Source organism: Protomyctophum parallelum (assembly GCF_964188405.1).
Source record: "Protomyctophum parallelum genome assembly, chromosome: 6".
NCBI classification, from domain to species: Eukaryota; Metazoa; Chordata; class Actinopteri; order Myctophiformes; family Myctophidae; genus Protomyctophum; species Protomyctophum parallelum.
This window is the reverse complement of record NC_139701.1, coordinates 28,027,836-28,040,391: the sequence shown is the minus strand read 5'-3', so window position 1 is coordinate 28,040,391 and position 12,556 is coordinate 28,027,836. Positions and strand designations below refer to the sequence as shown.

At 41.0% G+C, this 12,556-nt stretch overlaps 1 protein-coding gene across 1 annotated transcript; it reads left to right on the top strand.

The window, feature by feature from the left end:
- Positions 1–6,821: 6,821 nt before the first annotated feature.
- Positions 6,822–10,365, top strand: dmrt2b (doublesex and mab-3 related transcription factor 2b). Its single transcript, XM_083767831.1, has 3 exons — positions 6,822–7,379; positions 8,210–8,312; positions 9,080–10,365. The coding sequence occupies exons 1-3, from the start codon at positions 6,978–6,980 to the stop codon at positions 9,973–9,975; spliced, it is 1,401 nt and encodes a 466-aa protein (XP_083623957.1). The 5' UTR covers positions 6,822–6,977; the 3' UTR covers positions 9,976–10,365.
- The last annotated feature ends 2,191 nt before the right edge of the window (positions 10,366–12,556 follow it).

Genomic DNA, 12,556 nt, shown 5'->3' with positions numbered 1-12,556 from the left:
CCGGTGATAAAATGGCCACCAACGTAATCAAAAAAGTCTATCAAAGAACAAGATTCCTTTACAGGATCTCCTCACTGGTCAACAAAAACACCTTGAAGACCTTAACAGGAGCCCTCGTACAAGGTTTCTTTGACTATGCATCCACCTCTTGGTACCACAGCACCTCAAAGGCCCTTAAAACAAGGCTCCAGACCTCCCAAAACAAACTGGTCAGGCTCCTACTTGGCCTCACCCCCTGAACCCACCTCACCCCTGCCCACTTTGACAGGCTGGGATGGCTTAGGGTCGACGACAGAGTACAGCATCTTGCAATGGGTCTGGTCCACAAGATTCGATACACCACTAAGATACCCATGTACCTGTCTAAATACTTCCTTAATGTAAACGAAGTCCACACCCACAACACCAGCGGGAGTGCAACAAACCATGTACAACCCAGATTCGGCACAAACAAGGGACTAAATTATTTTCGCTCCTATGCCACCAAAATGTGGAACGCCCTATACCAACAGTCATTAAGACATGTGAATCCCTTGACTCCTTCAAAACCGCTCTCAAAGGGCACCTACGGATGGCTGCAATTCGAAACTGGCCTCTGTAAAATCTGAATCCCCCCCACCCCCCTTTCCCCTCACTGTATATGTATCTTTTCCCTTTTTGCTTCCTACTGTATATGATGAATTCCTGTTCTGTTCTTTAACTACATAGAAATGTCTATTTGTATGTCTCTAAATGTTTTGATGAATTGAACAATGTGGACCCTGTTGTAAACAAGTGTAATGCTTAATTGGGTCGTCCACTCGCAGTTAACAGTCTTTGTATTGAGTTTGTGCTTAAAATGTACTGTAATTCTACAAACTGTTAATAAATATTTCAATCAATCAATCAATCTCTACATAGACACAGCTCTACATAGACACAGCCACACACTACTCTCTTGCACACATGGGCTCCTCAAAGCTGGACAGCCTTCTAAAGCTGGATTTGTGTTTACATATGATTATTTATTATAATATTATTCTCCTTTTCCCCTGTATTCCTCCCTGCCTCTCTCCCATTTTCCCTTCTCTATGTGTGCCCAACAAACAAAAGGACGGATTTTGTAGCTCTTTGTGTCCCTCACACCCAGTGTTGGGCAGTAACTAGTTACTAGTAATATATTACTGTATTACTTTTCCCAGTAACGATTAGTGTATTTCATTACTCAAAACAGTACAGCCAAAACAGTAATATTATACCTATTTACTTTGTAAAAATAGCACATATAACTTTTTTGTTTTGTTGGCTGTTGGCTTGAAAACATTTAATTTAAAAGGTTGAGAGAAATTGCTGCTTTATTTTCTAGCCTTTTTGGCTGATTGGTGACTCTTCTTCTTAATATTTTTATTCAAAACAATTGGATTCAGTTCTAAAAGAAGCTGACTAAACAGATTGTGTTGTTTTTTCTTTTGCGGTTGGGGGGGGGGGGGCGCGCAAAATTTCAGTTAAAGAAATATGGACTGGTTCAGGTGTACTTTATGTAACTCAATACACACTTGGGCAGTTTCAAAAGTGGACACATCAAGTGCAATATAAGATTTTCTTTAGTATTTATAAGAAACTCAACATCCATTTCCCCAATGTCTGCGTCCCTTTATAGTAGTAACCTCCTGTCAGTGAACATAGTGTCTCCTCTCTACTTCCCTGCCCTCTATTTTGGTCTACCTGCCAGCAGGCATGAAAAGGCAGCTTTACCTACCAATGTGTTCCCATTCCTACAGTAGTTGTTTTTACAAAAGGCACCCAGTAGAGGATTTCGGAGCCCTTTCCTTTCTTATTTTCAGTAAAGCATCTGCCAAATGGTCTGGTTCAGGATTATGTACATTACATCACAAAGCAAACTGCTTAGAGCCCCGCACTCTCACTAGTGAACACAAGAACTAGTGGCGTTACTGAGCAGAGGGATTTTGGCGGTCTTTTTCTATCTTTATTGATAGAGATAGTATAGACTGACAGAAAATGGGGTCAGGCGGCATTAGCAGCCTAAGTGCCCAGACGGCTACACCAGCTGTCTGGGCCGAAATTTGTTTTATTACAACCTAGGTTCAAGAGTTATAGGCCAAAATGTAAAGTGCCTATTATAGTGTTACCATGAGACTGATTTCCTTGGCTTACTGGGAGCACGTGCTAAATGTCATGTTTCTTTTATCGATTAAATAATGATTTTATATGGATTATGCTGCCTTCAAACATTAGAAATACACAAAATAAAGGCGACAGAGCATTTGACGATCACATCATTATTGCGTCATCAATATCCGTAAAAATAATCTGGATTATTTTGAGACCGATCCGATACCGATATGGCATATATGGCCGATTTCGCCATATCGCTATCGGCTCCATAAAGATTTCAATCAATTTCACCCACACAAACGAGTCCATAAACAATCACTTTCATTGCACTGCCATGTGGAAGATTAACTTTACTTGATCTGTGATCAGTTCAATTGATTTAACTTCCTCACCCCATCTTGGAAACTTGGACAAGGAAAACTGACTTTTGGGCTAAGGTTGGGGCTAGAGATGGCCACATGGGGTCAACACAATCTGTGAATTTCATCCTGTAATCTATCTTTCTATAAATGCACCACGTCTCTGTACGTCTGTCTGTACATGCAGTGTACGGCTGTAATGCAACTGTAACTCGAGAACCCACGACTTCAAATTCGACAAACGCGTTCCACACTCCCACAGGGAGTGCAGTGCCCGGTGTCGAGACGGTCGGACCCACAGTTGTCCAGAACTGGGCTCTGGAGTGGGCCCCTGCCATATATGGAGCTGGCCCTGTTCTGACATCACAATACTCCATATTTGGAGCATGCCTGACACAGAACACCATATATATAGGAATAAAGGATACAGAGACAGATACAGAAATCTGATCTCCATATATGGCAATAAAAGGGACACAGACAGATGGGTGAAACGGGTACTCTGACAAGGGTACAACGAGTATTGCATAGCCGGGTGGGGCATGGATCTCCAACTTCCATTGTTACTGAGTCGGTGCTCTACAGCCGGGCACTGGTCTAGTCTATTAATTTCAAGCAAAATTGTATGTGCAAAGCTAACATTTTGGCCTGAGGGTGATGACAAAAGTGAAATGGTCATGGGTTCACTCAAATAGATAGGATTCATCTAGGGAGCCTGAATGCACTTCACAAGTTTCATAGGAATCTGCCCATTTGATGTATTAGATATCTTGAATATGTCTTTACTCTTATGTAACAAACCTGTGTTTACTGCTGTTGCTGCTAAGACACGAGAATTTCACCCAAGGGGGATCAATAAAGGGTTATCTTACCTATGTTCTGATACAGTAAATACCACTCTTCTCCTCGGAGTAGGTCGATAAATGTGCTAAACTCTTGTGTGAAAACGCCTTGTGAATCAAAGCATCCCTTTCACCCCTCTCTCTTTTTAAGTGGATTGACATTCAGGTCAGCAATTGGCTTTAACCATAAACCTGGACAACTCCTTTTTCCTCTTCCTTTAGTTTAGAACTTTGTAACAAATCAGAAGCTGTCCTCTTGTCCTTGAGTTTAACTTCCAGGTCGTCTGCCTGTGGTGTTTTGTTTGAGACCCTCCACTGGTTGATTGAGGAGCTGCAGTCATACAAAGAGAGGCAGATAGGGAGGACACACTGGCAGGCTGGATGAAGGGAGGCTGGGGAACCTGTCAAACTCCATCTCGTAAGCCAAAGCGAAGTAGATGCACACAACACAACAGCAGAACTTACGTAGAATAGGCCTACAGAAGAGGAGGCTGTATAATGGGAACACCAGGACACCATGTCAGTCCTGATGATAATCAATTTGGACAAGAGTTAAAGGGTTTCAAAGGTTGCACTACACCATTTCACTTCAAAGCAGTAAGGTAGTTTATTGTAAATACCGATTAGGAAGGTACGCCGACTTCAAATCCATTGGCAATGCATACCCTGACCAGAGTATTGACCAATTGGCCAATAATCATTGGCAGCTATTCCCCTGCCTTGAGTCAACACTCTACTGTAGTTACCTCTGCTATGAATATACAAAATATGATTGAGGAGTGCTCAAAATGTGAGTGTTTTTCTAAACAACTGTTTGGGAAATCGCATACAGTACATGCAATCTGTGCATGCAGTCTCAATGTTTGTATACAAATAACTGGCCTATAGTCATGGTATATGTCCACCACACCAGCCTATTAGAGGTGGACAGAGGGAGGCATAAACTGCAGATACAGAGAGAGAGGAATATTGTGGGAGCAAAAGATGTTGGGACAGTTACGTGGCCTTGACGAAAACACTTTGTTGAAGCCAAGACTGAGATAAGTTATACAGTAATAGTGTGGCCTAAGTGTTGCAGTCTGTTATACACAGGCACCAAGACATAAATGGAAAGGATCTATTTTTTGCTCTATTCCATTCTCGTACACTCTTCCTTTCAGTCATTCATTAATTCTCTCTCTCATTACTCACACAAGAACATAACTGAGACAGAGACAATGGACCCTCATTTATCAAAGTCTCTGCATGTTTGGAGCAGTTATGATCAAATATTCCACTGGGGCCCTACTAAAATCCCAAACTTATTCTTACATGAAATAGCACTATAAGTTAGACTTATTGTCCATCAAATATGCATGTTTATGCAAGACTTTACCCATGCAGGAAAGTTGGCGAACAAAATATTCAGCCAGTGAATAACTGAAAGCAGGGGACAATTTACACACAACACAGCCCACACAAGCATGTTATCATCAGTAATAAATTACTCATTAAGGAAATCTTCTATTAGGCCTATTTTTATGCTCATGTGTTCATCAACTTTTGCTAATAATGAATGCTCCATTGTCGGTGTTGAGTAAGTTTTGCTCCATTCCAGCTCACTATACGAATACCACTGGAAATATATGGATATGATGACGTATACACACTTTCTTTCAAATAAGTAACACAACATGTGTGACTTGGAAAGTTTTTATGTTAAGTACTATAGGTTTTCTTTCTCTGGCGGCTAGCTCTATACTGCAGGGGTGCCAAAAAGGTAGATCGCGATCTACCAGTAGATCACAAAGGCTGTGCAGGTAGATCACATGACATGCCCCTAAAGAATATTTAAATTAAATATATAAAAGACAATATTCGTGGCATCTGCCACTTGAATTAAAGGCGACTTGATTGATTGACATCTAAATGTGCCTGTCACCTCAAATCCACAATGCAACATTTTGTTTTCAGTGTTGCTGTGCACAAACATTGGTAGCATTATAAATTGCCGCTATTGTAAAGCACCCTCAGATAGGCTACATATTTAAACTATTTGCAGGTGGGTAGATCTTGTTGAGCTGGTCATTTTGAAAGTAGCTCTCAAGTAAAAAAAAAAAAAAGGGTGGACACCCCTGCTCTATAGGATTCTATAGTGGAGACTGGAGACTAATGAATTAGCCCTGGGTAGACTTGAATCTCCACAGAAGCAAGACAGGGTCTACAGCTGATTTATTAGCACAAGCTACTAACTTGTAGATTTGTAGTCTCTCTGCCCCTCTTATTTGTGGCCCCCTAAGGCCATTTGAAGTATTACCATCCATGTAATTACTAAATGTAACCAGTAGGGAGCACACTTCTCTTACCATCCATCTCTAGTATAAACTCAACATATCTGGGGCAGCATTGCAACAGCTTCTGCTGGGTAGTTGTGGGTGTGCTGTCATGACTCATGTTATGTTGAGTTTAGTATCATCACCCAATGTAATTCTTCTGCGATTTGGTCAAGCTGAAAATGTGCAGGCCAACACACAAAATGGGCGGTATTATTTAACTGCTGGTTAAATTTAATTCAGTATTGCTTTTGTAATTGATTTGAAAGTGGTGTGATTTATGTAATTAGGCTTAGATATATTCTAGTGAATGTTTGTAAATGTGGCATAAATTATGCCGCATAATGGAAACATGCTTAATAATAATAATAATAATAATAATAACAATTAGGACGGTATTGTAGAAGTAGTAGGCCTACCAAAAGTAATTAACCGTGAAGAATGGACTGGAGCAGTGAGCAGAAGAGAAGAAATTGCAGGTCGAAGAGAATCATATCTTCATTGTCTTCCATGCAAAGGATTTTCATAAATCCTTTGCATCTCTAAAGATCCTTTAGCAAGGGTAAATATCTGTGTGTGTTTTTATGTCTTAATTATTCATTTTAGTCTCCCCCCGCACATGCTTAATTGGCCCATATTGAGTTTAGAGAAAAAACATTTGCATAAATGCCATATCCTACAAACAATATAATTACATTTCTCTCTGACCCACACGTTTCGTGATGAGCATATTTTGTAATACTATTTAGTATTCGATTACTATAATATCATGTATTATAAATTATAGCACTAAAGGCTTATAGGCCTATGCGAAATGTTGCTGCATTTCAACAGTAGGCTAGGCCTAAGCATTCTGAGAAAGAAAATGTCTGACGCACACATTTGACAGGCTGGTAGTTAAGGTTTCCACTTGTAAGATGAGAACTTTTTAGGTGGGTCGGGCAAGAAAGCAGGTATAGGGGCTAGGGAAGTTGCATTTGCAACACTTGCGCTTTCCCAAACCTCTGTGAGTGAGTGGCTGTCCTGTGTCTGTGTGAGTCCATGCTTGCGCCCTGGTCGGTCTCCCTCTTTCTTCTTTGGACCACCTCGCCTTGAACGTCAGAGAGCAGCTGAGCCACGGCTTAACATTTCAAAACTCTGGCGGCAGAAGAACAAGAAGGCAACATTTCCACACACAGTAGGCTTAACTGGTATATGGGGCTAAAAACCATACACAATCAGGGTGTAGTCAAGGGTAGCGAACCCTGGTGGTGTTGTTTAATCAAAATCAAATTGAGTTTGCTTGTGACACGCAACTTATAAGGAGGTAGGCTACGCAGTTGCAACGTGAGCCTGGAAAACGACCATACATGTCCACTCAGTTGGAAAGAGGCCTACAGCTAGAGACAGACGCGCAGCTTCACTCACTGAAATCTGAATTGGATGACGAAGAAGAGGTTGACGTGACCAGTCTTGACGGATGCCTGTCGCCCGACGAAGGGCGACACGGCTGCCACCATGCCGGAGGAGAGGAAAAAGCATCATGCCCGGAACAAACGCAGACAACGCGGCTGCAGCAGCAGCCTCAGCGAAAGATGACCCGGAGCCCCAAATGTGCTCGCTGTCGGAACCACGGCGTCGTGTCGTGTCTCAAAGGCCACAAACGCTTCTGTCGCTGGAGGGACTGCCGCTGTGCCAGCTGTCTGCTGGTCGTGGAGCGGCAGCGCGTCATGGCAGCACAAGTCGCCCTGCGGCGACAGCAAGCAGCAGAGGTGAGGAGAGAACAACACTTCGGTCATCCGGATTGAGTTGTCCTTTTGGCTTTTTTTTTCTACCATATTTATGATCACAAACTAAATAGTACTAAACCGAATAACGAATGAGAAAGTCGTGTGCATTATGTTCTCAAGCAAGAACATGTATTAAACGCTTTATCTAGGATAAATAGATATCGTGTAAAATATTGACAGCGAGCATATGCCATAATATAAAGTAGCCTAGGCCTAAACTGACAATATTATTACTAATAATATTAATGTTCTAATAATTACTAATAATGAATTATTATGTTGAAGGGGAAAAGGTGACGATATTGAATTATAAATAGTCTACATTATTTAATAGGCTAATTGTATAACATTGAGAAATGTATGCTATTATACGATATTTTCTAGGAACAACAATGTGATTTGTCAATAAAAAATAAAGCTTAGCATAATACAGTAGCCTGTATAGGTCACAGCCAGTCTTTTGGCTATAGGGTAAGCAGATTAAATAATTAGCTTGCATGTCAATTCAATCTTTTCCCCCCCTCTAATTTAAATTGTTTATAGACCCACAGGGCATAGGAAATATTCACCAATATACAATTGGTAGTGGTACTAATGCATTTTTGCTTGTGTTGGACCGCAGAATGTGTATTAGAAAATGCATGCAAAAACCTATATTACTCAATGTCTCACACTCACAGATCTTTTTTTAATATGAGGATTACAGCCTAATATATTACAGTTCTGCTCTAATTTCTCTAATTACCCTACAGAATACACACAATTATATAATTATGTAAGATGTCTGAGTCTCGTTTCCATTTTGCTCCCAGGGAAAGAGAGGGGTCAGGTGTGTGGCTCCGATGCGAAGAACAGCATATCAGCGCTACACCAGAGCACCAGAGCCAAGTATCCTAGCTAAAAGCATCCTGCAGGGTAAGGTGTAATTAACACCTCCATTCTCATTAGCTCGTTGCCTCTATAAAACAGTGATGGAAAATGTAACTGCTCTTTTTTAGGAGTCAGCTAGTTTTAAAAAACGAGTTCACACCAACTATAAGAAAATGCAAAATACAATGGAACGATATAGTTTTAGTTATCGTTATAGTTATAGCCTAGTGCTCAGTATGTACAGCCCTTTAGGCCGATCGTTTTTGACTACATAAAAATAAATATATATCATGAATTTTATGTTACACGTTTCAACTTTCATTTCTTAACGTTGTATAGAAATGAAAATAATGGAATCACCATTTGCATTAACTGGTGATTTTGTAGGCAATGTTTTGATTTGAAGGTATATTTTCCTTTTGGGAAAGAATATTTCACAATTTAATGAAAGCAGTGTTTAGAGGACCTGTTCAAGTGTCATTGGCTTGCGTCAGAGGCATCTAATTTATAAAAACAAATTGCTGCTGTGAATGGCAGTGTATCATGGTTGATCTTTTTTCATAAAACATGGCCATTCTGTTGCATTACTGCAAAACATAGTGTGAATATAATAATATAATTTATTCTGGACACTTTCCAATGCATCCCTCCTGGATCACAGAAGGGATCTTCTCTCTTTGTTGCATCTAGAGTCTAGACATCTGGAAGTGTATAATACAAATAAGAATAATATGAATACATTAGATTAGTTAGAATAATAATGAATAAAGAAATCAATTCATGACATCATCGGGTGACTACTTCCCATGCAGGACTAAAATCAGCCGTACCACCACAGGAGGACACTCCCTGCTGGTCGATGCAGACACTCCGTGATGACCCTCACCTCTCCTGTCCCTCCGTCAGTGCCAGGATGAGGAAGAGGAGAGCTTTTGCGGACAAAGAGCTGGAGAGTGTGATGTTGGCACGGGAGTTGAGACAGATAGACCTGGAGAGAGACCTGTCTTTATCTTCCTCTGCTCTCCTCCCCTTCCTTCACTGTCCAACACTGCCTGTTGCCCCTAGTTCTGGCCAACACTGGCACCCCCTCAGTGAGGACCCCATTGGTATAGGGGCATACACTTACACGTCTGTGTTTAAGTATAAGCCTGTGTACGAGTGTGATCTCAAATTCTGTCGGGAGGAGCTCTTCAGCTTGAAAGCCAGACCTTCTGTGGATGTCGGGTACCCTGATTTCACACCCAAGGCAGGCGGAAACAAGGAGCTTGCAAGGGTCACGTCCGACAGGGAGGATGGTGAGCACGACATCTGGAGGGGCTGTAAGAAGAGAGACTTGTCCCGCCCAGAGTTTTTCGACATACCGTTATTATTAAACCAGCGTCTTGAAAGTTACCGGCGTGTCACTTCAGCTGATCAGAACTGTGACAATGGCTTGTCAAAGCAAACATTACCCAGGCGAGAATTAGCTGACTTTAAAGGTGACATACAGTCCATTGTTGGTTTGGATCAGGGGATCCAGGGTGAGCCACAGGCCGGCACATCCAGCAGGATTTCAAACCTGGTGCCAGGTAAGGCTTGGTCGGGAGCTATTCCTGCCACCGTAGTCAGCCCTCACATAATTTCTGACAAAATCCCTCGCACCAACTCAGTCAAATCTCCTGCTGTGAGGCCATTACCTTTCTCTGTGGAGGCATTGCTGAGGGCCTGAGAGACAAATGGAAAGCAGCGTGGCTCAGCTTTGTTACTGTGTGGACTAAGATGTCACCAACACTGAGGGTGTATAAATGAAAAACTGGCTGATCATTTACCATTGCAAAATAGTCTTTCTTTGAAAAAGGCTCGTTGCTGTACAATTGCACTTGAAGAGGTACAATACCAAAGAGAGTATAATTATAGGCCTATTTCATAAAAATTAAAAATTAATTTTGTTAATTATTATTAATTAGTAAAAATATAACAGCAAAAAGATGTATATGTATTATATAATTTGCTTGCCTGACACATTACCAGTTTATGCCTATGTCAAAATTTCCTTTGAACATTTCATCAAAAAATGTATTCCTTATGATCCTTCTTTATAAAAAGAAATTTCTTGCAACATGATGCTTAGATCTCTCTTACATCAAATATATTTTCTTCTCTTCCCCAAAGCAGAAATACTTTCATAAAACATGGTTAATGAAAAAGTCAAGTGCTGACTGAAGTCCTGCCCAGTTCTCTTTTTGTTACATTTCAAATCAAAGTGTGGATGTGGTTGGTTGGCCTCCGTTTCAGTTCTCTGGCATCACACTGTCAAAACAAACTTGGTGGTGCTCAGAATCCCTCTTAACTAAAAAGAAAACTAACAATGAAATAGAGCAAGGAGGCAGGTGGCTCACTATTAGAGAGCCAGACAACCCCCCACCAAAAAAACATAAACTAAAAACCAGCCATGCAATTCTTGTGACCATACTCTTTAACAAGGGATGACAGCAAACCCTCAATATCTGACACGTCTGCTCATGTTTGTTCCTTTTTGTGTAATTTAGTGTGTTTGAGCTCAGCGCATGACAGGCATTCAGTCAGACTATCGTTATTGCTGTATAAATTTACACCCCACTCTGAGGAATGACATTCTTTTCAGAATTCTATGCATTATCACCTCATCACACCAACAGACTGAGAGATGATGGGGAATAGCGGGACAGGCGGATGGGTGGGTGCCAGGGTTGCCTAGGCAACATTGTTCTTTATTGTACACCAAGCTTTGTTTGAACCCACATTTGATCTATATCCAGATTGGGTTTGTTTTTCCTTCATTCCCTCTCCCGTGCTTGTTGTGCATTGTAATCTGTGAGATGTGGAGATCAGAGAGTTTAGACAACTCTGGCCCATGTGGCGTCAACACAGAGGCGATAGCACACTGCTCTGTCTTTTGTTTGCCGCTATCTACTGGCATCTCCAAATGCCCGCCTATCTCCCCGTGTCTCTTTCACAGACAGACTGAGGGATTGGAACAAAAGGAGAATGATGTCGTAAGCCTGAAAGCACAGAAATGTGTGCCGGTCGCCTTTTACAGTACTGTACAAAATCAGTGAGTATTATGCAGTATTAAGTGACAAAACAACAAGCGCCAGTCGGTGAACACCGGGGATCTGTTTTATCCCCCACAATGTAGGGCGGTATTCATTTCTCATTTTCACTCATGTTTAATCATTCTGGAAGCACATGATTGTCATTTAACTACTTGAACCTCGCAATGCCATCATGCATTGTGAGCTTTTAGATCGGCTATTTTCAGAGAAGAGATTTAGTGTAGAAAAGTCAAATTCACAAAAACATACCGTAGTTGTCATTCATGGATTTGAATATAGGGTTTAAGTGGTTAAGAGAGACTTCACACACTGAAAATGCCAGTCATGCTAACCATTTTCTTATTAGGACTGCACCAGCAACAGATTAACTATATTGTTATGTATTATTTAAAAAGATCAGAATATATAGAATACATTGACCTTTGTCTTTGAGGGCCAAGAGAGTATAGGAAGGGACAGCTGGAGGGGTATGTTGGACTAAGGCCAATATACCCTGTATGCTGACAAAGCAGATCAGACAAGTTGAAACACATTTATTTATTTTTGTATTTGTTTGCGTACTCAACCTCCTAAACCCTCTTCTACTCACCCACTGCCCTTTATCACCTACCTTTGTTCCTTCTTTCGTGCTTTCCCATTTCCATTTCAGCAGTATCGATTTCACTCTGCTTGCAGTAGAGAAGCTTTGCTTTGGCCGGGCTATGACTCTGAATTATTATTCATTTAAAATTAAACAAATCATGTCGGATGGCATTACAACTACTGTACTCATTAAAATCCTCACTGCTAATTTAACAAACCTTGTGGTTCAACTTGGGACCATTTTACACGACAAATAAAAGGAAAGTGTGTGAATGTGTGTATGATGTAGGGGTAAAGGTATGTGATAAAGATAAAGACCATACACACAAACATCTAAACATGCTATGTTTAGCCTACTGTTTCCCACAGAAAACTCTGTCAACCACTAACTAATAGCCCACCACTAACTCATGCATGTGGGGGACTGATCATCGCCTATACTCATAGGCACATAGTACAGTACTACTAGTACTATTAACCTCCTACCACCTTATACTATTGATGGTAGCTCAGTGCAGAATGCAGATGTGACAGGGAGGCAAAATGGTAAATAAAATGGTGCATTAACATAGCACTTTTATCCAAAGTGCTTCAAAATTCACACAACAACCTGCACATCTGAAGCATTTAGGG

Coding starts and splice junctions, on each gene's coding strand:
- dmrt2b (XM_083767831.1), top strand. CDS start 6,978: ATGTCCACTCAGTTGGAAAGAGGCCTACAGCTAGAGACAGACGCGCAG. Junction 7,380..8,209: donor GGCGACAGCAAGCAGCAGAG/GTGAGGAGAGAA, acceptor TTTTGCTCCCAG/GGAAAGAGAGGGGTCAGGTG. Junction 8,313..9,079: donor AGCTAAAAGCATCCTGCAGG/GTAAGGTGTAAT, acceptor CTTCCCATGCAG/GACTAAAATCAGCCGTACCA.